The sequence below is a fragment of the Chanodichthys erythropterus genome, chromosome 19 (genome assembly GCF_024489055.1).
Source record: "Chanodichthys erythropterus isolate Z2021 chromosome 19, ASM2448905v1, whole genome shotgun sequence".
Classification (NCBI taxonomy): domain Eukaryota; kingdom Metazoa; phylum Chordata; class Actinopteri; order Cypriniformes; family Xenocyprididae; genus Chanodichthys; species Chanodichthys erythropterus.
Window position 1 is genome coordinate 26,405,558 of NC_090239.1, and position 26,370 is coordinate 26,431,927.

Consider the following 26,370-nt stretch of genomic DNA (forward strand, 5'->3'; position numbering starts at 1 on the left):
TTGAAATTAATAGCAGTTATTAAGATTGATGTGATTTGTAATTGGTAAAATGTGCCTGGAAAAATATATGATCAGAAAATGATATGATCAACTTACATAATAATTATGCACGCAGTATGTTAGTAAATGTTGACATTTGCTGTATGCTGTATCGTTCATTATTATTCCATGTTAATTAATGTAGCAAACTAATGTTAACATATGAAACCTTTAATTGTAAAGTTCTACCAAGAGTCCACCGGACTCAACACAGAAACTAAACTTTACCCCAAAATGGCAACTAGCCACAACCTCCCCTAAAATCAGCTTCTCAAACATTAAACATTTCTAATGTTCAAATATTGAAATATTTAGATAATATAGTATAATTATATCCGTCTGTGATTTTTATCAAATGATGTTGCAGTAGGTTGAGTATTGGCACTCCCAGTTTCACTTCTGAAACATTTTTCCTGAAAGTCATAGACAGTGAATGGATTATTTTGAATTCACATTGTTTCTAATGTACAAATCTGTACTGTACGTCCAGGTCAAATAATTCTTTAAAGAACGATGCTGCTGTAATTCACTTTAATGTGTGTGAACTCATGCTTCATCCTCACATTATTTGATTCTCTGTCGCTGCTTTTCCTTTTAAATCTTCTGTATAAAAAAAAAAAAGGGTCAAAGGTCTTAGTGTGTCTTAGGGAGTATAAATTCAATTAAAACAGTCTCTTCTTGTCTCTTTCCATTCTCAGGCTATTGTGGGCAAGTGCATGATGTTTGAGAGGTTAACCATGCTGAATCTCCAGAGCACTTCAAACTGGAGTGGATCCAATGACTGGTACCATCAGCAGAGCAACGTTCCCACGCAGCAGCACAGCACCGGTGAGAGGCCTGTTTGAGGCCTTGTCTGGCCATATGAGACATATTAACAAGGCATTCAAATGTGTGCGTACAAATGTTAGTTTAAAAATAACAAACCTTTCTACCAGTCAAATGTTTGGGCACACTGGACTGAATATATGTTTTTAATGATCTTTGAGGAACAAGTTGTATCTGCGTGACGATATGTACAAAACTAAAATGTCATGTTATTATTATTTTATTGATATTTGTGTTTCTATGTAAAATTAAGTCACATTTATTTATATTGCACTTTATACAGATTGTTTCACAGCAGCTTCACATTAATAAACTCGCAATTCCGACTTAATATCTGTCACGTCAGGCACAGAGACAAGTAGGAAGATCCAAATGCAGCTTTAATGGGGTAATCCAAAAACGTAATCCAAAAACAGGCAAGGGTCAAACTCCACAGAACGGTCCATACAAAAACAAGAAAAACACAAACAGAAGCCGGTGACCGTAAATGAAACCACAATAACAAAAGCAGAAACAAAGCAGGTATAAATAGACAGACACTAATGAACAAACACAAAACAGCTGAGTGCAATGACGGGCTAATGAGTCCGGGAAGTGGGTTATGGGAAATGAAGTCCAAGTGAGGTGAGAAATAATCCGTGTTGGAGTGCCCTCTAATGGCTAACCAGGGCACTCCAACTGGTGATCATGACAGTACCCCTCTCAACGGAGTGGCTACCAGACGCTCCACCTGACCAAACACAAAACAAAACTCTCAGGAGGGAGGTGGACTGGAGGAGGACCAGGGGGAGGGATGGTGGGCCAGGTCTATAGTCCCTGACTGAAGGCCAGGGGGGAGCCAGAGGAACAGTCCATGGGGGCTCTAACAAGGTAGGAGTCGTAGCTGAGTGTCAGGGCGGTGCTGGAAGAACTGCCCAGGCGGGTTTCAGCAGGGCAGATGGCCTGGGCGGTGGCTGCGGGGCAGAAAGCTTGGGTGGGGCCGGCAGGGCAGACCAAGGGGCCTCCGTGGCCATATCAGGAAGAGCTGGCTGCTCCGGGACGGCACCGGGCTCGGGCTGCTCCGGGCTCGGGCTGCTCCGGGCTCGGGCTGCCCCGGGACGGCACCGGGCTCGGGCTGCTCCGGGACGGCACCGGGCTCGGGCTGCTCCGGGACGGCACCGGGCTCGGGCTGCTCCGGGACGGCACCGGGCTCGGGCTGCTCCGGGACGGCAGAGGGCTCGGGCTGCTCCGGGACGGCAGAGGGCTCGGGCTGCTCTGGTCCGTGGTCACAAGACCTTAAGTGCGTTCTCCAAGCATGCAGAACTGTCAAAATATAAAAGTCAAAGACAGCCCTCTTGGCCATGTCAGGACTCACCGGGGGAGCATTTGGCTCCAATACCTCTGGGGTGGCCTCCAGGCCAACAGCGGGCTCTGGGAAGGCCTCCGGGCATTGAGGGATGGATGGACTCAGAGGCCGGAGCGGACTCTGAAGTGGACTCACGGACTGGAGCGGCCTCTGGAGCGGACTCACCGGCTGGAGCGGGCTCTGGAGCGGACTCACAGACTGGAATGATGGGCTGGAGCGGGGGCTAGAGCTATCCAAATCTGCCGTTCTTATGCAGATACAGGTAATGGGAGAAATTCCAGAAATTTAACCTCCCTACCAGCTCCATCTCCCATTGCGGCAGAGGGTCATCGAGACACTGATTAAAAATGTCTTTGAGGACTGCATCAGGGTGATTAAGCCTCTCCGGCCGCGACCATAACTTCTGGGTAAAACCCCACACCATACCCTTCTGATGAAGCGTGGTCAGATCTTGGGGACCGCTTCGATTTCCCTGGGTGCTAGTAGCTGACCAGATTCTCCTGCTGCTGGATCTGTTCATGATTGTGGTTTCTGTCACATGAGGCACAGAAACAAGAAGGTAAGATCCAAATGCAGCTTTAATGGGGTAATCCAAAAACGTAATCCAAAAACAGGCAAGAGAAACTCCACAGAAACTCCACAGAACAGTCCATACAAAAACAAGAAAAACACAAACAGAAGCCGGTGATTATAAATGAAACCACAATAACAAAAGCAGAAACAAACCAGGTATAAATAGACAGACACTAATGAACAAACACAAAACAGCTGAGTGCAATGACGGGATAATGAGTCCGGGAAGTGGGTTATGGGAAATTAAGTCCAAGTGAGGTGAGAAATAGTCCGTGTTGGAGTGCCCTCTAATGGCTAACCAGGACACTCCAACTGGTGATCATGACAATATCACACAATTCTGACTTTATAACTTGTAATTCTGACTTAATATCACACAACTCTGTCTTAATATCATGTAATTCTGACTTTATAACTCACAATTCCAATTTTATATCACACAATTCTGTCTTAATATCATATAATTATGACTTTATAACTTGCAATTCTGACTTTATATCACACAATTCCGACTTTATAACTCGCAATTCTGACTTTATAACTCTATATGACTTTTTATAAAAAGGTTAGTTCCTGTCCTTGATTCTGATTGGTCAATAGCTGTGTTTTATTCACGATAAAACGCACCGCGTAGGTCAGTCCTACGTTCATAATAAAAAAATCAGTTTTAATGTCCGATGTATTATCTTGTCCTTTTAACAGTTAAGGTGTTTTCCCGTGACTGACAGCAATAGTCAAAGCATTTGTCAGTTGCGCCTTGTTCCGTTCACAACAATTCAGTCTTTTCAATGTAAAAGTCTTCGTTACTGACTAACACACTCATAAAGACAGTCTTTGCCGCCATCTAATGGCGTAATAATTTAAGTTCTTGTTGCTGTTCATGGTCAGGGACTATTTTTTTCTGGCGGAAGGAAGGCTTTTAGTAAGAGTTTACTTCATGAAAGTTGCACTGTTACATACTTTTGGCTTTAATATTTGTATTGTGTGGTAACCGTTTTATAAAAGAAATGAGGTACTCAAGTCTAGTGCTGCATCTTGAATAAGTCATGGCTGAAGGGCCTCTCATACCTTATTGCTTACCTACACATTACTGGAAGAACCTTTGTTCATAACTTTGAGAAAACATTGCCATAACGTTAGCCAAAGTTCTGAGAATGTTCTCTGTTGGCTGGGTCAGCTCAGTTCAAATTTTGCTCTCATCCAGTAGTGTCAGTGCAGTTAAATTACTGAATATTAACTGTCTTTTAAATCCTAATGGAGCAAGCCAAAGCAACAGTGGCTACGAACTAATGATTATTCATAAGAATAATTCATAAGAACTCATGAATGGTTCCAGCTACACTTTCAGCTTTGTGAAGTCAGCAGGGTCTTAGGTGTTTCTAAACATGTATGTATGTGTATGCATCCTCAGTCGGTTACTGTTTCTATTCAGTTTCAGATGACTGCCTGGTGGACACGGATGGGAGGATGACAGGAAGAGGAGGACATGTAGAAAGAGATGAAGGAGAAGAGTCTCAACTGAGGCTGCAGTTGAAGAGGAAACTTCAGCGCAACAGAACCAGCTTCACAACAGAGCAGATTGAGGCCTTGGAGAAAGGTATGAAAATAGACAAAAAAGCTTAAAAAATTGTATTGCGATAAATGACAAAAAATAAAACCAACTGTCATTTATTTTATAGAAAGTTTTAAGTACTAATAAACTTCATCTAACAGAGTTTGAGAGAACACATTATCCGGATGTTTTCGCACGAGAGCGACTTGCAAACAAAATCGACCTTCCAGAGGCACGTATACAGGTAAGTTACTGTCATAGTTATTATGTTAACTTCGAAAATGCTGGAAGATATCATATATTCTTTCTCTGGACCTTGACTGTCAGGTGTGGTTTTCCAATCGAAGAGCCAAATGGAGGCGTGAGGAGAAGCTGCGAAACCAGAGGCGGTCTGGAGGCGGGACTTCCTGTTCTCAAACACACGCTCCACTGAACACGTCTTTTAATTCAGCTGTCTATCATCATCCGCATGGCAATAGTGCAGGTGAGAACGGAGATATACAGTGGAAAATCTGCATGGTGCTTAAAATATGATAGAGTATTAGAATGGTTTATTTAAGATTTAAGATTTTTTTATTTATTTATTTTGGTTTATTCCCATATTCGATTTGTTTCATGATTCTGATGCTTTAATATTAATTAAAATGATCTAAAATAGTCAATGTATTTATTTATTTTTAAAAAGGTAAGCTGTACAGCCTACTGCACTCAGAATTTGATGTTTTTTTTATACTTTTATTGTAATGCCTGAAGAAGCTAAAATTTATTTACATAATTCCCATACTTTCATTTGCATTTTTTCAGGGTTTTGATGTTTTAATGTACTGCATACTGTACTTGGCACTGAGAATATAACGCTTTTCTTCTTTATTTGTGTGTTTAGCATCCGTGATCAATCAGAGTGACACAACTCTGCCCAGTTATAACTCTCTCTCAGTCTATACTGGGGTCCAGGTGAGACTCCACTGCTCATTTTATGAAATTCATGTTTCATTTTAGCAAATCATTGCAATGCCATACATACTGCACATATGTACATCTGTGCTGCTATGTATTAGTGCCCTCTAGTGGTGACAATGGAACTGTCTATGAAAATCTGTGCTCAGAACAGAATACTAGCTCACTTACTGAATGTGCACAGCCTACTATTTTCTAAAAATAAGCAATATAATATGCATTATTCTATTTTTAACATTTCAAACATTAGTATACTCCATTATCACATGCCATCAAGCATGTGAGTTTTTATCGTATAAACATTATTTTACATTTTTCCTTCAATACTTTGTAAAATGTATTAACTTTTAGCAGTCTGGTCAAATAATGAGAAAAAAAAAAAAAGATGATCCTGTTAACTGTTACAGTTTTTTTTTTCAACTGCTTACACACATTTTCAAAACTGTGCCTCTTGTTTTTCTTCAAAACTTTACATACAAATCCAACAATCACACACACAAAATGCAAAATGCCTCACATCTCTTGCAAAATGAAGCACTGCATTCAAAATTTCACAAACACATCTCAAAAGCAAACATTTGTCTTACGTTGCAAATCTTTAATATTTCATAATATTCTATTTTTGGATATATCATATACACACAGTTATTCAAAACCTAAAGCTCTTCTTTCATGAGGTCCTCTGTACAAAATTGAAAGTAACTGGCAGAGAGAAGTTGAAAAATTCAATAATAAACACGAAAGCAAGATTGAAACCAAACAATTTATTTCTTTATTGTAAGCATTTGTGCTTATGAATACAGTATTACACAGTACAAAAGAACAGAAATACATCAACCATGTGTAGTTAGACAGAAACACTGGTTGTGTTTAAAAAAGGAAATCAAGATACTTCCTTATAGAGTTTTGTGTGTTTCATAGAGAATTGTGTGTTGTGTTTTGAAAAAAGTGTTTTATGAAGGCCAAAAATTACTGTGTGGTTTTGCAGATTTGGTGTGTGGTTCTGCTGTTTGAGTGTCAGGTTTCAGAAATATATAAAAATAACTTGTTCTAAAATTGCTAGAAAGCAAAGCCATATGTCTAACCAAGTTGTAGCTTATAGCCAAGTGTCCCACTACTACCGGGACAATGTCAGTTAACAGACTAATTAATCTCACTGGAGATGGATTGGAAAGTCGAGTTGATTGCATTACATTATTGTTGTACATTTTGGCAAATATATTCAGTGATATATTATGGTATTTACTGCAAAAATAGGAAGAGGTGGTATGTTAGTACTTCTGTTCTTCATTGCATTTCAATACTATTTTAAATGATTTAATTGTTTTATATACAATCTGTCTGGGTGTTCTTTATTTCTTTATTTTTTTGGTCTTACTCAACTGGACTTTTCTTTGCAGTCTGCTCCTTCTCCATCTGCCTCATCGTACTCCTGCATGCTTCCTCCGTCCCCGTCCGCGCCTCGCTCGTTTGAGACATCATACTCCTCTTCTCATCTTTCAGCTCCTCCTTCAACTAACACCAGCACAGATCAGTCTTATAGCAGCTCTTCAGTGACTATGAGAGCTAACGGTCAGTGGTTTCCATCACAACTTACAAGATCCTAACAAGGTCCTTTATATTTATTTTTTTATTATTTATTTACTTATTATAAATATACTTTTTACTTATTATTTACTTTTTATTATACCATGGTCTGTCTGAATACTCAAGTCTGATGGGTTGGAAAGTGTGCAATAAAACCGTCTAATGCACATAAAACCCCTCCTGTTCACTGTAAGCGGGACTCAAACCCAGGTTCACTGGCATGAGAGGTGGGTGCTCTAACAAGGAGGTTAAACGGTCAGTTCACCCAAAAATGAAAATTCTGCCATTTATTACTTACCCTCATGTCGTTCCACACCCGTAAGACCTTTGTTAAGCTTCGGAACGCAAATTAAGATATTTTTGTTGAAATCCGATGGCTCTGTGAGGTCTCCATAGGGTGCAATGTCATTTCCTCTCTAAAGATACATAAAGGTATTAAAAACATATTTAAATCAAAACGATTCAAAATAACAACTTATATAGTGATGGCCGATTTCAAAACACTGCTTCAGGAAGCTTCAGAGCATTGTGAATCAGTGTGTTGAATCTGCAGTTCGGAGTGCTAAAGTCATGTGATTTCAGCAGTTTGATGGGTTTGACACGCGATCCGAATCATGATTCGACACGCTGATTCATTATGCTCCGAAGATTCCTGAAGCAGTGTTTTGAAATCGACCATCACTAAATAAGTGACGGAGTGACTGAACCAATCTTTGTCATAGAGTACACATTTGTTCACATTGAGTTGACAGTTTGAACGTTCTTGTGCCCATTTATTTATTTTCAAGATTTGAGGTGAATTAGCCAGTGTTGTTTTCATTACAGTTAAAAAGCTGGGAACACAGAATGATATTCAAACTCACGTTAGATGCTTTTAACATGAAATAAAAGCACATAAACAGTACTTGATTTTGTCATTGCCATACTCTGTGTTGCTGTTTCAGCCGCAAAACCATTTCTAAAACAGAATGTAACACAGTTCGTATATACGGGAAGAAGGAGGCGGGAACCGGTGAACATTCAACAAAAATTTAATTCAAAATAAACAAAGACCAAACTCGCGGACTTCTGCCAGCAACACAAACATAATAAAACATAAAATAATATCCAGGCCTGGTCCTCTCTCGTCCTTCACTGTCGTCGCTCCTCCTTTTATGCTCCCGGAGCTCCTCCATGAGAGACTCAAGGCCGGTGCGCCTCCCAGGTGTAGCTTGTTAACTCTCGCGCCACCAGCTTCTCGTCGTTCCTTCACGGCTCTCGCCCACCCTGCTCGTCACACAGAATATTTGCATATCGCCCATCGCGGCTGGACAGGACAAAAACTTGAATTAAAATGGAAAAAATAAATTTTATCGTGTGTCATGGTGTCGCGTCTGGTTAGGACACGGTGTAAGCCTCACTCACATTCGAGTCATGCGTCACGGCACCATTGTAACCCCTCTTGTTCGAACCGCCCACTCTAAGCAGGACTCGAACCCGGGTCTGCCTCTTGAGTTCAGGGGAGTGAGATTTTACACGCACAGTTCTTACTCTTACTATTACACACAAGTCATTTGCTCTGTATTAGTCTTTCTCGATTGCTTAAACACTATAACCAGGCTTTTGAACTAAAATTTCAAAACCATAACACCATTTATCAAAAAGCACACCCATTTCCCAAAACACTATTCCCTGTTTTGACACATGAGTCAGATTTGTTGAACTGTCACTGCAAAACTCTTACACACAATTCCCTTCATTTCTCATTGCCTACACCATGTTGTCATTTAGAAAGCACTAGCATTCAATATTGTTCACTCAAGTCAGCGTAGCTTGAGCTCAATTAGCACACAGTTACCCACGTGGAAACACTAAGGGCCCTATTTTAATGATCTAAACGCAAAGTGTAAAGTGCACTCAGGGCGTGTCCAAATCCACTTTTGCTATTTTAATGACGGAAAAACAGTCCGTGTGCCGGGGCGCATTTTTGAAATGGGTTGTCCCTATTCTCTTAATGAGTAATGGGCGTAACATTCAATAAAACCAATCAGAGTGTCATCTCCCATTCCCTTTAAGAGCGAGATGCGCTCGCGCCATGGCGGATTGCTATTTACATGGCGGAATTTGTTGGCGGAAAAGCTGAAAGCTTTTCAAGTGAAGAAACCGAAGAAACTTTGCTCGTGCGCGAAGTTAAAGTGCGCGAGCAGATCATCTACGGGACAAGCAGGAATCCACCAAATCTTCCCGAGTTGAAGAAGGCGTGGGATGAATTAGCAGTGATTGTGTCCGTTATAAGTAGTAATAGGCTGAATTGAAAATAGGTAGCCTAATTCCAATGCACGCAATGACTATTCATCATTACATTTTTATATTTATGTAGCCTACACAATAATATTCTTTTACACTGTAATCCTTTTGTTTTTAATATTTGGCATGTTTGTGTGATGCGCATCCCTGTGTGCAATAACAAAGTCCCTTTAAGAAAAGTAATTTCACTCGGCGGCCATCTTTGAAACGCCTCTCGGGCATCCTGGGCATCATGCCCTATCTCTTTGAATGGGGAAACATCAAATTCTCCAAAACTGTTCGCCAACCTTATGATTCAATTTCATATTTGAAATCACCAATGAAATCTAACAACAACCGGCTCATAAATTTAGATTCTAAACGCTCGAATCATGGCAAAAAACTGTATTTTTCAGGCTGGATCAAGCTAATGCGCATGCGCAGACCTCCGAAGAGACGCGCGTCTGACTGTTTCTATAGAAACCGGCAATTAATGGCGGCTGAAGTGACACGATGAATTTACCAGTCGGCGATTGGCTCTTATTTAGAAGGTGGGACTTATTCCGCCATATTGCGCGTTACACTTTCTCCCATTCACAACTATACGAGTGACACGTCTTGTGTTATTCTATAGTCTTTGGTAATAAGCAAAGTCAACGCGCACTGTGGACGCGCCCAGAGGTGCAGTTTCTACCAACGCGCTGTAAAAAAAAAATATTGCACCATTGACTTTAGACTTTAGACCTTGTTTGAGTTGGTCTATGGCGCAGTCTATTTTCAGCTCCTTAAAATAGCAATGCACCTGAACACACCTCTTTTTTAGACCAGCACGCCCATGGGCGCACTAACTGGCGCAAATGCGTTTACTAATTTACGGACGTGGCGCTGAACGGGAAGATGCGAATGGCGCCGAATGCAAACTAGCAAACATACTTGCGCTGCGCCTTGCGTCGCATTGCGCCGGGTGTATTATGGGGCCTTAAGAGTCAAAATGTATCACACACCAATCAAAACCTTCAATAGAGAGATAAAAGAGCCAGAGAGAGTTCATTGAGTTTTAGAACAATGGATCCAGAGAGATGTGATTGAAAAGGACAAGGACACCAGAGAGGAGGAAAAGGAGGAAGAGGATGAGCAAGAGCAGTAAGGAGTGGAGGAAGAGGGGCAAGGAGACAAGGAGTCTCAGATGAAATTTGTGCCACTAGTTGACCATGTCCTTGTCCATGGTATGACTATGAGGCAGGCTGGGCAATGAGTTCAGCCAAACTTAAGTTCCTTCACCATCGCTTCAATCATAAGAACCTTGAGGGAGGAAATGGGTGTAGGTGTACTTCTATTTTTGTAGTTCATAGAGATGATGGAATGGAAGAAGCCTGACTAGACTTTTCAGTTGATGCGTGCCAGGGGTGGATCAAGAGGTAAAATCCTGGCCCTATCAAGAGGATTTTTGTTGTTGTTTGTTGTAATGTAATGTACAGTACATTAAGGAATAAAAAATGTGCAAATGTATACATGTGTTCATCATGTGAAAACTTATTACATGTGAATTACTTATTACAACACAACTTATTACTGGTTTTGTTTTTGGTTTTTGTAGTGTTGTTTTGAATTTATCTCATTGGTGTGTAAGACTATGTTGTAGTGTGTGTGTTTTTGAGGGCTTGTGTGTGATGTCTGAGGGCAAAGTTTGGTTTTTCAGCAAGAGTGAATGGTTTTGAGTGTAGAGCTTCATTTTGAACTCAAAATAGGAGGTTTGGGGAATTGGGCGAGACTTTATGGATTCGTGTTTACTATTTTGAGAATATGACGCATAGTTTCAAAAAATGTGTTTAAGCAATCAAGAAAAACTGTAAACACATTTCTTGAATCTATGCCTCATATTCTCAAAATAGTAAACACAAATCCATAACGTCTCACCCAATTCCCAGTACAATACATCAAACAACAACAAAAATCCTCTTGATAGGGCCAGGATTTTACCTCTTGGTAAAGTCCTCTTGATCCACCCCTGGCACGCATCAACTGAAAAGTCTAGTCAGCCTTCTTCCATTCCATCATCTCTATGTCCTACAAAAATAGAAGTACACCTACACCGTTTCCTCCCTCAAGGTTCTTATGATTGAAGCAATGGTGAAGGAACTTACAGTTTTTTCAATTGCTAACATACTTTTTTCCAATCTGTAGTCACATTTTCAAAACTCTAAACACATTTGGCAGAACATCCGTCTGTTGTGGCCATACTATTAACACAATTCATGTCATTTTCATACAAAATGCAGTCAATTAACACGTTTCTAAAATGCTTACATTTTCTTTTCATATAAGCTTACCTCATACCAAAATCATGGATCTTTCTCATCTTATTTGCAAATGTTTAAACACAGCAAGTCAGAAAGGAAGACCTAATGTTCCAATCATTAAATATAGGATAAAACCTATACTTCTGCAACAACAGCAGCTCAAAAGTATTGAAAATATACATATAACACATACTGAAACAATTGCTAAGTATTTTTAATTAGCAGATCACTTAAATATTTGGCAGATTCCAGTCTCAGTAAAATAGGACTCTTTGAATCGGATTTGTTCAGTGTGTATGAAGAACAACACAGAGGAGCAGAGAGAAAATAATATCTGGGTGAGGGAGAGGAATGGATGAAGGAGGAGAGTAGAAGTTGGATCAGGACAAGAGGTAGAGGAGAGGAGGAAGAATGTGTGCTGGATTGTGCATCTCTATGGTTTTCCCCCTTACACATGATGAACATATGAAAGCTTATTTCTGCTATAAATAGAAAATAAAAAAGGTAATTGTGACTTTTTATCTCACAATTCTGAGAATAATAAAAGTCAGAATTGTGAGATATAAACTCACAATTGCAAAATAAAAAATATTTTTGATAAAAAGTCACAATTACCTTTTATGCTTTTTTATTCTGTGGTGGAAAAAAAGCTTCCATAATAACCAAAGACCATGTATGTTGGATTTGTTGTTGATCAGTGGCAGCAATTTCATGTTTTCATTTCAGTAAAAGCTTTATACTACAATGATTCCACAACCATTGTTCCATATTTACAAAATATGTGGTCTGCACAGGGCACTAGCCTCCAAGTGGACACCATCCCACCCTCATGAGTGCACCATCAACACCACACACCCACCCCCAGAAAGAGATTTCAACCAAGAGGGACACTATAGTTCTGCATAAGGGACTCATTTGACCAGTAGTTGCCCTGAGCAATTCTGTTACTTCTTCTTCTCTTTTTCTACTGCACATTCTATAAAATAATGACTCACTTCTGATGCCAAGAATGCACACATTCAACACTCAACCAAACATGTAGAATGGCTTACATGCATTATACTTTTACTGCAGGAAAAGAAAACTGAATTTTAAAAAATATGAATTTCATATTTTCTGCAGGTAAAACTGAAACATGACAGTAATGCAGTTTTCATAATTTTTACAGTTTTCAGCTGTTACAGTTTTTTACAGACGCTAGGACACATTTCTCAATACTTAGTTCACTTTTGCAAAACTCTTCACACAGTGAGCACAACAGAAGTCTATGTGGGCTAAACTGAGGATCAATTATTATTGTTTTGGCACAAAATGCATCCAATGACTACATCTCTCAAATTTCATCAATTCTTTTCTCACTCAGACACAACAACTGTCAAAACTCTTTGTACGTACAGGCCAGTTTGCACATGCTTACATACTGTTTTCAAAACTGTTAAACTTATGTTCAAAACAATAACATAATACAAAACTGAATAAGACAGCAATTTGCTACATTCCTACAGTAATATTTTAATAAAATATATTTTAAATCTTAAAATTAAATGCTATAAAACAATTGAATTGTATCTGTATCAGTGGATGGTGTGTATACAAATTCTTGTATTTTGGAATTATAAAAAATTATAAAAATAAATAAACGACATAAAATATTGACGAATTCTGCATCATGTCTGATTCATTTCAGTATATGGCAGTGAATTATAAACAGAGATGTGTCCTTGTTTTACACAAGAAAACATGTATAATGCTACATGTTGTTAGTGTTTTTTAGGTCATTGTTTTGTGGGTGACAAAGTGTGTTTGTCAGCTGTCAACCTTTGCTAGTGTTCTGGAAGAATGAGTTGATTTGAGACCTGAATAAAGTGTTTTGGTAGTTGTAGTGCATTTTGAATGTGAAATGAACTGCTTTGCCAAAATGAAAGTTGGTTAGGAGAACTGTGTGAAGAGTTTTGCAAAAGTGACCTAAGTATTGAGAAATGTGTCCTAGCGTCTGTAAAAAACTGTAGTATTTTGACAGTCATTGCACTTTGATTGACAATATGTTCATGTGGATAAAAAACTAGTGCTAGTGTTTGACAGAACGACTCGCTTTTGAATCAGGTTTGCTGTGTTTTGATAGAGTTAGTATGTGTAGAAAAAGGTTTTTAGCATTTTGAAATGTAGAGTTTGTGTTTATTTAACAAAATATGATTCTGAGCAGAAAATTAACTATTTGGCTAATTGTGTGATGTAGGTGCGTTGCTGTGTTAAGAGTTTAGAAAAAGCACTTTAAGTATTGGTAAACGCTTGTTAGCAATTGAAAAAAAAACTGTAAGTTTGGCTGAACTCATTGCCCAACCTGCCTCATAGTCATACCATGGACAAGAACATGGTCAACTAGTGGCACAAATTTCATCTGAGACTCCTTGTCTCCTTGCCCCTCCTCCTCTTCCTCTTCCTTCCCCTCTTCCTCCACTCCTTACTGCTCTTGCTCATCCTCTTCCTCCTCTCTGGTGTCCTCGTGCTTTTCAATCACATCTCTCTGGATCCATTGTTCCAAAACTCAATGAACTCTCTCTGGCTCTTTTATCTCTCTATTGAAGGTTTTGATTGGTGTGTGATCAATTTGGACTCTTAGTGTTTCCACTGTGTGCTAATTGAGCTCAAGCTACGCTGAACAATGTTGAATGCTAGTGCTTGCTAAATGACAACATGGTGTAGGCAATGAGAAATGAAGGGAATTGTGTGTAGAGTTTTGCAGTGACAGTTCAACAAATCTGACTCATGTGGCAAAAAGGGGAATAGTGTTTATAGATTTGGGAAATGTGCTTTTTGATAAATGGCGTTATGGTTTTGAAATTTTAGTTTACAAAGCCTGGTTATAGTGTTTAAGCAATAGAGAAAAAGTCGGTAACACTTTACAATACAGTTCATTAGTAAACATCAGTTAACTACATTTGTTAAAGGTACAATTTGTGATATTTTTTTCCGCTAGAGGTCGCTAGAAGCCTATTCAAAACAAAACAAAGGCGTAGTTTGATGACGCCAAGTTTTAGAGCGGAAACTTGGGACATGTGGTCTCCATCTCAACGGACGGTGCAAAAGAATAGGAATTGGAGTCTGGAAGAACTCATGTTCGTGGATGCGATTATTAACGTTATTGTAGTATGAAGCAGAACAGGACCGAGTGTTGCGGGAGCTGAACGAGGAGCTGGAGCGATTGATCAACACACGCCTCACGAGCAGCGGGACTTTTATTATGACACAGTCGCCGGCGCCGCTTCCTCTTTTCCGGTCATGAGTTTACGGGAGCTGTCCTTGTCGACAGAACCAGCGGCAGATGGTAAACAGTAATTATGTTCCATAAATAAGTAACACAATCCACCATAAAACGTGCAAGAAGTAAATAAGGAACTGCTTGAAGCGAGCTAGTGGTTTGCTGGACGCTAGAAACTACTTCCGCATTTGTCCACGGCACTGTTGTCATGTGGTTTCTGGTTTCAGTAAAGGCGGTAACAAAGGTAACTGACGTCATTGACAGGCGACTGCACTGCCCCGTGTCACTGTTTAGAATGGGAATTTTCTCATGATTTACAAGTAGTTGAAAACATTAGAGATATTGTTAGTAATCAGCTGGACAAAATATATAACACTAGCCTAGTGATTTTTTTATATTTTACTGCAAAAATTTTACATATTGTACCTTTAACATGAACTAATAATGAACTGCACTTATACAGCATTTATTAATCTTTCACTGATTCTTGAGAAGTGGGACAAAACAGGATGCAATATTGAAAAAAATAAACCTTATTCTCAGGCAAGTTAAACTACATTTATGTATCTTACATGTAATAAGCTACTGAGCAATGCTTTGATACAACCTCCCAACTTTACTCTTTTTAATCAAAATGTGCTTTTTACCTTGCCATCACTTATATTGTGTCAACACCGTCAGACAACAAAAACACAAATTAATTTTCACTCACATTATGCAAGACCTATAAAAAGTATAGTAAACACTCATTTTTACCAAGGCTGACAGAGGCCACAAAAAAATACTTTCAATATGTGTATATATATTTATTATAAAGATTTTCATTTGTGTTTCTTTAAATTGGACTGTGAAATATAACTTTAACTTTATCTTTAACAAAAATCAAGATGATTTTAACATTTCAAAACCCATTCTCATGTTAGCAGACAGATTACATTTTTACCTATGACCAACAATTCCTAAACAAATATAAAATATCATAATGATATATCAAAATATTCATCTGACGGAGTTGACACATCTGACGGTGTTGACGAAAACCTGACTTGTAGTCATGTTAACTATCAAATACTTGAATCAATCAATTACTCTATTAAAACAAACACAACAAACAGTGAGTATGTTAACAAAACAAAAATAATGACTTTATTCAACAATATCTGTAGAACCTGGAAGCGCTGAACATATAAACAGCATAGAAGAATGACACAGAAGCGAGGATACTGTTGAATAAAATCGTTATTTTTGTTTAGTTTTTGGGCTAAAAAGTATTCTCGTCTCTTCATAATATTGAGGTAGAACCACAGCACTTAAGTTGAACCACTTGAGTTTTAACAATGTCTTTAGTACCTTTCTGGACCTTGAAAGTGGTGATTATATTGCTGTCTATGGACAAGTCATAAACCTCTTGGATTTCATCAAAAATATCTTAATTTGTGGTCTGAAGGTCTTATGTGGAACGACATGAGGGGGCAATTAAAGGATTAAAAGATTAGTTCACTTTAAAATGACAATTAGCCCAAGCTTTACTCACCCTCAAGCCATCCTAGGTGTTTATGACTTTCTGCTTTCTGACGAATACAACTGGAGAAATATTAATAATCACCCTGATGCTCCTAATCTTTATAATGGGAGTGCACAGAAACCACCTGTTTGAAACACAAAAAAGTGCATCCATCCATCATAAACATACTCCACACAGCTCTGGGGGATTAATAAAGTCCTTCTGAAGCGAAACGATGTGTTAAAAAAATATCCATATTTAACTAAGGAAGAAGCATTTTTAACTGTTAGAGTTTTACACTTTCTTCCTAAGTTGAATATGGAAGGCGGTCTGGCGGAAGCTAGATATTTTACTTCATAATGTGTTGAATATGAATATTTTTTTTTTTACACAAATGCATTGCTTCAAGTCAGATGGACTTTATTAACCCCCCGGAGCTGTGTGGAGTACATTTATGATGGATGGATGCACTTTTTTGAGTTTTAAACAGGTAGTTTCTGTGCACTGCCATTATAAAAGCTTATCGGAGCAGCAGGGTAATAATTAAATTAAGCCTAACTCTGCTAGAAGTGATGACTAATCCACAAAAGCAATATACGCTGTCAGGTCATATAGTTAGTATTAGTACAATATTAGAAAAACTATACACTATTTTATATTTAATATAATTAAAAATGACTTGAAAACCACAAAAATATGATGACTTCATGTTGAATGTCAACTCCGTCATTGGCCTGTCACCACCATCAGACAGAAAATCTGACGGTGTTGACACTGACGGTGTTGACATATTGGCATTTCTTTCACAAAACAAATGGAGTTCATGTAGTAGCCATTTTGTTTTCTCTGTTGATGCTATATGCTAATAGAACCTGCTTCAGGAGAAAAAAATAATCTAAAAATTTTGAATAATTTCCTCATGAATTGGAAGAGGGTGTTGACATATCATGGTTGTGACACAGGGAATATTAACATTAAGATTTAAAATATTCTAAAATTATAAAACTTACTAGAGCCTGTCTGACATTGATGTACTCTGCAGAGGTGGAATGTGGCAAGGGGGTCCCTCAGAGTGACAGCTGCCCCTGATATTCCCTGATATTATTACATTTTAATAAATGTCTGACGGTGTTGACAAAAAGTGGGGACACAACTTGGAAATCTTATAAAACATGCATGTGTCATTGAAAAACAATATTGCTCTGACATGAAATATTATCAAGTATTGCTTTTTATAAAACAAGCTTTTTCATCATTAAAAAAAAAACATTTTTATCCATTTTATTGCATACAAATTTTTGAACCCTTCTCTGTGGACACACTGTTTTAGATGTAGTGAGAAGACAATAAGTGTTATACATTTGATATAATAATGATAAAATTAAATTGAAGGGGATAATTGTGATAAATACTTTCTATTATTAATCCCTCATAACATTTAAAATAGAAAATATTTTTATTTTTAAACCTAATAGCAGTTACAATTGCTGGACATGTTTTGTCCCATCTCTCAAGAATCAGTGCTTTGTTAATGTTAATTTCAACATTTACTAATACATTATTAAAAGCTTGTTAACATTAGTTAATGCACTGTGAACTAACATGAACAAAGAATGAACAACTGTATTCTCATTAACTAACACTAATGAAGATTAGTAAATACAGTAACAAATGTATTGCTCATTGTTAGTTCATGTTAGTTAATACATTAACTAATGTTTAACAAATGAACCGTATTGTAAAGTGTTACCAAAAAGTCTAATGTGCCGTTTTCATTGAAGCTCACACATACAGTATACGTCAAAAAACAAAACAAACAAACCAAAAAAAACATGCGTCACTGTATTCACGTTTCACTGAAGCACACGAGCATTCGTCACTCGGAGATCGTGCTCCGCACACACAGAAACATTCAGGAGCACAGATCACTATATTGTATTTCTCAGCAATGAGAGGGTAACATCACTGGTTTTGAAGTAATTAAACTCACAGCTTTGATAATAGAAAGAGACACTGAACAGACGCAGGTAATTCACACATGCTTCTCTCATTTCTTTCTTTCTTTCTCTCTCAATAATGAATTCAAATAAATGCTATAATTCATTCATTGAAATAAATGTAATTTTATGCATTTATAACTTTATCTCTGTCTGATTCAAAGTGGGCAGAATGTTGTGATGTGAAAAACTACAAGACAACCGCTTAAATTAGAAAGGCAAAAAAAAAAAAAAAAGCCCACTATTGTTGATGTGCCAAAAACCGTAACCCTGAAACTGAAACGACATAAGCTTGAGCTAATTATCATTTTTAATTATTTACTAATTACTCAATTATTGTTTACTTATTTATATATTTGATTACTTATTTATTTACTTATTTATATTTGATTGCTGTTTTTACAGATAATAGTGCATTAAATGTTCCTACTTTTTCTGCTTTAGGTTTGATTTCTCGAGGTGTTTCTGTACCTGTCCAGGTACCAGGAAATGATCAAACTCTGGGCCAGTACTGGGCCAGACTGCAGTGAAAAGGGGAGGAAGATTTTGCTTTAGAAAACTAAATATGTTTACAAAAGGTAAAAACCCCTTTAGAACAAATTGTTCTAAACTCAAAGGAAGGTGATCCTCTGATGGTTGCACATAAAGAACAAAGTTCCTTCATTTGACATGCACATTTATCCATATTTTTCAATCAGGATTGTATGTGATTTATATGATGATGCACTGCACAATGACAATCCTCTTTTCAAGAAATCATAATCATTGACGTGGGTTCCTGGCAGCAACTTTACAGAACTGGGAAGCATGAATGATATTTTAAGAACATAATTCTGGCTTCCATTTCTTTTATGATAATTTCTCATTTTCTTTACTGTAATCTCCTCATTATAGTTCTTCTTTTGTTGTGATCATTTTCATAATCTATCACTTTTTATGAAACATTTATGACATTGTTCTTTCATAAACCTCAGTAAGCTTGTGACAATCAAAGCAAATGCCTAGTTCATCCAGAGCAGGCACTGAGATGCAGTCATGTGACTTTCACTTAAGACCAATGAACCAATGATTGATTTAGGGAAAGGGTTAGTTCACCCAAAAATGAAAATTCAGTCATTAATTACTCGCCCTCATGTCGTTCCACACCCATAAGACCTTCATTCATCTTCATAAATCCGATGGCTCAGTAACATATTTAAAACAGTTAATGTCAGTGGTTCAACCTTAATATTATAAAGTGACAAGAATGCTTTTCGTATGCCAAAAAACTAAATAATGACTTTATTCAACAATATCTAGTGATGGGCGATTTCAAAACACTGCCAAAGTTGGCAGTTAGAAACATGCTCTGGACCACTCATTCGAAACGAAAGATTTGTAAAACTTTGAAGCTTCATGAAGCAGTGTTTTGAAATTGGCCATCACTAGATATTGTTGAATAAAGTCACTATTTTTCTTTTTTGGTGCATAAAAAGTATTCTTGTCACTTCATAACATTAAGGTTGAACCACTGTAGTCACATGACCTGTTTTAAATATGTCTTTAGTAGCTTTTTGGTCATCTGAAAGTGTAAATTATCTTGCTGGCGATTCAGGCCTCACAGAGCCATCGGATTTTATCAAAAATATCTTAATTTGTGTTCCGAAGATGAACAGAGGTATTACGGGTTTGGAACGACATGAGGGTGAGTAATTAATGACAGAAATTTAATTTTTGGATGAAATAACCCTTTAAAAAAGTCAACAAGGATTTAGTATGCACAATTATTTTTGCCAAAAATTCTCCAGCATAAAGCTCATCTGCAAATCCAAAGTGTTGTGTTTTAAATACTGTAGTGTTGTGTTCAATTTCTCCTGTGTTTTTATTTCTTTGTTCAAATTTATGTTATTTATCATACAGTATATTTATGAGGAAATCTGTTTGAATATTGGGAAAATATCTACTTAAACTATAGTTTATAGATTAGTTTATGTGTGTGTGTGAACGAGGAATTAAGGATTTACAGTGGGGTACAAATTAAAGGCACAATATGTACGATTTATGTACGAAAATCACTAAAACAATGTTATATGTTTTGTTGACTTGTGTACTTACATTATCCCAAATGTTACCAACAATTTTTAAATCCAGAGAAATCTGTTATTTTAACCAGGACATGGACCGTGTCCATGCGATGCCTTTCAATTACATCATACCTGCTTTTGTAGATACCATGGACACACCAAAGACACTTTAATATATTATGTGTTTTATTAGACAGGTGGGTAGCTGATAGGATACATTTATAGACTGAAAACTAATTAATGTTATATAGCTCAACACAGCTTATTGTTTGAATCACTTGCTTTCTTGATTTACCAGCGAACGAGTAATGTACAGTGCACTCAATGTATTTAGCATTCACTCCGGCGGCCTCATTCAAATTTAATACATTAGCTCATGAATACGATGAGTCCCGGTTGCTTTCCATCAGCTGTGGAGGTGAGATGAGAAATCCCATGATTCCACGCTCATTCACGACGTCAAGATTAGGGCCAAGCAATAATAAAAAAATAAAACCATCTCAAGATTAAAGTTGTTCAATTTCAAGAAAAAACTCGTTAAATTTCGAGAAAAATGTCAAAATAAAATGTTGAGAATAAACTCGTTAAATTAAGAGAAAAAACTTGTTAAATTTTGAGATAAAGGTTGAGATAAAATGTTGAGAATAAACTCCTTAAATTACGAGAAAAAAGTCGTTAAATTTCAAGCAAAAAGTTGAGATAAAATGTTGAGAATAAAGTCATTAAATTATGAGAAAAAAAGTTGTTAAATTACGAGAACACAGTTGTTAAATTATGAGAACAAATTCATTATTTAAATACTTTTTTTCTTGTAATTTAACGACTTTTTTCTCATAATTGAATGAGTTTATTCTCAACATTTTATCTCAACTTTTTTCTCGAAATTTAACGACTTTTTTCTCGTAATTTTACGAATTTGTTCTCATAATCTAATTACTTTTTTTCTCGTAATTTAACGAGTTTATTCTCAACATTTTATATCGACTTTTTTCTCTCGAAATTTAACGAGTTTTTTCTCGTAATTTAACGAGTTTATTCTCAACATTTTATCTCGACTTTTTTCTCGAAATTTAACGACTTTTTTCTCGTAATTTTACGAATTTGTTCTCATAATCTAATTACTTTTTTTCTCGTAATTTAACGAGTTTATTCTCAACATTTTATATCGACTTTTTTCTCTCGAAATTTAACGAGTTTTTTCTCGTAATTTAACGAGTTTATTCTCAACATTTTATCTCGACTTTTTTCTCGAAATTTAACGATTTTTTTCTCAAAATTTAACAACTTTAATCTCGAGATGGTTTTATTTTTTTATTATTGCTTGATCCTAATCCTCTTCCATATGAAAGTGCTTCTTTCATCCTTTTTTTCTTTTTTATTTAATACACACACATTTTGATTGCAAATTATATTATCAGCAAAATAATTTCCATGAAAAATAGAACTGAAAAATTGACATGAATTTCAGAATGTCTTTGTATGTCTGCCTTTTGCTTTAATGACAACAGCATCTTCTTTAAAAAAAAATATTTTTATATAAATTTAAAAGTCCTAAGACATTGTTTATTTCCTAAAATATGTTTATTTTCAGATTTCAATTGAAAAACAAGGTTGTCAGTGTTGTATTTTGGACCCCACTGTACTGTATGTGTGGATGTTGTGTTCACTCGCTTCAGTCGACCCATTTCATGAATGCATTAAACCCTTTAATAAAACATTTATCTTGCAATCATGTGCTGTGACTTGTAATTGTCTGAAATGCAAAATATAGCATCATCCCAAATTTATGACCATAATTATTTTAGTCCATTCAACCAAATAACCATTAAAAAAATAATCTTATTGTTCATATTTTGTCGCATGTAAATCGTTTTGCTTCCATAAGGGACATTTTGATTGCATAACGCTTCATGCGAATTATGTCTCTCCATGTATGTCCCTTTTACTAGTTTCATATTGTGTTACCCTCAGTCAAACAAAGACACTTGATGAGTCACTAGCTTTAAATAGTTTAAGTGAAGCAGGAATTAACCCAGATTGTCTCCCTTTCGTTCTTTCTTTCTCTTCATCTCTCTCTCTCTCTCTCTCTCAAGGCATTAGTGATACTGTGTCATGTAGCACTAATAGTGCTTTCAGATGCACTCTGGCAGTTGGTGGGGGGGGGGGGGGGGGGGGGTGGGGTGGGAAAAGATGGGAGAGAAGCACCACTGATGGTTTGCAGGCACTTCTAAACAACAGGAAATGGCCATTTACAACTCACAGATATGATCGTTTTATATTGTCTGGTACTGCATGTTAATAACTTTTTATGAGTCATTTACAGGAAAACAGAGGTGAAAAGAACTGACATTTGTCAACACAAACAGAAAGAGGAAGTCTGATCTGTGAAGTCCAAATAAAGAAATGTCTCACACATTTTGGCTATTTAGAGTTTTAAATCCCCCTTCATATTAGTACTGGAAAAAAAGTAATAACTTTTTTATGTTATGGATATTTATATAAATTGGCTTTGCACTGTCTTTCACAATTGGGTGCACTGGCAATGGCACTGACATATTTTAAGATATGTTGGTACAAGTTGCTTTCAGTTAAAACAGCTCAAACATGCATTTTAATCGAGGACTAGCTTAAGCCTTGTCTGTGAAACCAATTATTAGACCAAGTCTGAGAAAACATGAGGTCAATATATATACACAGGGACTAATGACTAGACAAGACACCTGGGCACGTTCAAGCTCAAACCGGTGCGCAATGTTTTGCTACGGTTGACATGTTTCCTGGAAACGGTGTTCAAAAGGGTTTGAGATACGTTTTCTCTTGTTTGGTGAGTGTGTCAAAAATGTTAGCCCAATCAGCAGCAACATGTAAATAAACCACGCAGTATTAAAGAGACAGCTCGCACAATGGGTCCACGTAAAGTCATTTACAAATGTACAGCACATACACAACAATTGAAGATATTAGAAAACATGTTTTTTCGTAAGACTTTTAATTCTTCAAAAAGAACAAAACGAATGGGCTTCTCAGCTGCCATAGTTGCAACTCTTGTGTCATCAGAACAGGGTGTTCGCCGCACCATTTAAAAAAAGTTTTGCAACGTTTTGTCAGGGCAGCCCTGTGCACATCAAACCAACATGACATGAAACAAGGAGCATGACAAAGGAGCACATGGCAGGATCACATGACTAGAATACAAACAAGGGAAACACATGGCAAGTGAGCACATGGCAAACCAGCATACATTATGGAAACATTACTTTTGAATGTTCTCTGAACATTCTGAAACTAGTAGTAACATTTAAAATACGTTATACAAATGTCCAACTAAAATATTTCAGAAATAAAACATTCTATGATTAGGATATAGATAATTTGTTGAGCTAACATTTTGAGAACATTATTAAAGGCAATTTTTTTGGTCATGCAAATGTTAAGAGAACATTCAATTTAATCATTTTGCAAATTTTATGGGAACGTTACTTTTGAGTGTTCTCTGAACAATTAGTACAATTTAAAAAGATGAACATCCAAACAAAAACAAACTGTTCCAACAATGTATAATAACGTGTTTTTGTGCTGACATTTTGAGAGGATTGTTAAAGATCAGATAACTCTGAAATAAAACTTCTAGAAGAATATTTGTTGATAACTTTGAGAGAACCTTTCCAGAAGATTAGTCAAACTTCTGAGAATGTTCTGTGTTAGCTGAGAAGATGGGGTAACATTAAAGGTGCCCAAGAATGCTTTTTCACAAGATGTAATATAAGTCTAAGGTGTCTCCTGAATGTGTCTGTGAAGTTTCAGCTCAAAATACCCCATAGATTTTTAAAAAAAAAAAATTTTAACTGCCTATTTTGGGGCATCATTAACTATACACTGATTTTGGCAGTGACTCGACTATATTACAGTGCATTTACAAAGTTCACACAGCTAATATAACCCTCAAATGGATCTTTACAAGATGTTCGCCATGCATGCTGTATGCATGCTTCGAATTATGTGAGTAAAGTATTTATTTTGATGTTTACGTTTGATTCTGAATGAGTTTGAGGCTGTTTGCGTGGCTAACAGCTAATTCTACACTGTTGGAGAGATTTATAAAGAATGAAGTTGTGTTTATGAATTATACAGACTGCATGTTTAAAAATGAAAATAGCGACGGCTCTCTTGTCTCTGTGAATACAGTAAGAAACGATGGTAACTTTAACCACATTTAACAGTACATTAGCAACATGCTAACAAAACTTTTAGAAAGACAATTTACAAATATCACTAAAAATATCATGATATCATGAATCATGTCAGTTATTATTGCTCCATCTAACATTTTTCGCTGTTGTTCTTGCTTGCTTACCTAGTCTGATGATTCAGCTGTGCACAGATCCAGACGTTAATACTGCCTTTCCTTGTCTAATGCCTTGAACATGGGCTGGCATATGCAAATATTGGGGTCATACATATTAATGATCCCGACTGTTACATAACAGTCGGTCTTATGTTGAGATCTGCGTGTTTTCCGGAAGTCTTTTAAACAAATGAGATTTATATAAGAAGGAGGAAGCAATGGGGTTTGAAACTCAATGTATGTCTTTTCCATGTACTGAACTCTTGTTATTTAACTATGCCAAGATAAATTCAATTTTTGATTCCAGGGCACCTTTAATGATATTTCACGGGCAAAAAAGGTCCATTGTCAATAGCGTAGCGATACATGCTCACACAGAACAGAAGTCTATATAAAACCAATCAGCATCCTTGAGCCAAATCTGCATTGAGAACATCTTCGCCTTCACACAAAACTTACGATCGCACGGATTGGCTGGATTCCACTGGTAAAGTATTCCTGAACAACAGTAAATGTGACCGCACCTTGTTATCAGCACATATAAAGTGCCCCAGGGTTGACGCGTTTTTCTAGGCCAACCCGGAAGTTAGCGGCACACAGGTTCCCTCGGTTGAAAGCCTATTTTCCCACAGACTTTTGGAAAATCGCAGAAAACAAGCTCTGTGTTTAACAAAGGGTTATGACACTTACACGTTTTGTCTATTAAGATAATCTCTATAAGTGAACACAATATTTATAGATTTTGAAGCCTAAATAAAGTCGTCAGATATAAAAAAGCTAACAGTAGGCTATAAACGGACTACAGCACACCATTGTTGCGGATCAACGTCACCACCAAGCTTCCTCAAACTTTATTTAGAAAACAACTCTATTTAAAAACATGCTCGCTGATTATGATCTGCGCTGTGTATGAATACTTATCCACTTTTTCATGAGAAATGCTGTCCAAATGTCCCGTTTTTAATGATGACGTCTAAAGGAAATAGTCCCTTTTAGCAATTTGTTAGCAACCGCCGATTGTAAGACACAGTAAAAGTTTAAAAAAAATCACAAGTGGGTTATCACTGGTGTGTTTTATTTCATAGATCAAAACGTGAAAGTATTTAGAGGCTTTGTTAACCACAGACCTTATTTCAGGCGATTTAGCAAAAACCCATTCAAAAAACCCATAGACTTTACGGCGTTGGAACCGGAAGTCCAAAAATGCTAACTCGCTTCCGGGTTTTGCCTACAAAAATGCGTTATCCCTGAGGCACTCTATTGGGAAGAACAGCATTTGTGCTTTAGCACTATACTGTGATATTGTTAATCAAATTCCCATTTTGTATCGCTTACCACATGTTCATTTGTCTGACATACCTTGAGCAATATGTTGAAGAAATTTGTCCTAAGACGAGTGTTACAAAACTACCGTGTGACTTTGCATCAACAACAGATTTGTACAATACACTTCAGTTAAGTACACTGGGACCTTAAACTTCAAAGTCATTTCCATGATGTGTCGTGTTTCTTTTTTTTTTTTTTTTAACACATGTGTAAATTTCCTGGCCCCCTGTGATGTCATCTTCCTGCCACAGATACTGGTCACACAATCCTATTTTAGGCAATATTATTTTAAAGTTTTATTTTTGTTTCATTGATGTAGGCTTGTCTTGTCCACAAATAGCTTTCCCTCCGAATAGCTTTTTTGCACACTTTTAGTGATAATCGATTTTTGATAGATTTTGTAAGCAATCTGCTTATAAGACATGACTTGACA

General features: G+C 36.9%; 1 protein-coding gene across 1 annotated transcript; it reads left to right on the forward strand.

Annotated features, from left to right (window-relative positions):
• Window positions 1-755: 755 nt before the first annotated feature.
• On the forward strand, window positions 756-18,733 carry LOC137008363 (paired box protein Pax-6-like). The gene is made up of 7 exons (XM_067370346.1): window positions 756-867; window positions 4,215-4,379; window positions 4,496-4,578; window positions 4,662-4,818; window positions 5,218-5,288; window positions 6,692-6,819; window positions 18,646-18,733. The coding sequence occupies exons 1-7, from the start codon at window positions 756-758 to the stop codon at window positions 18,731-18,733; spliced, it is 804 nt and encodes a 267-aa protein (XP_067226447.1).
• Window positions 18,734-26,370: the final 7,637 nt, after the last annotated feature.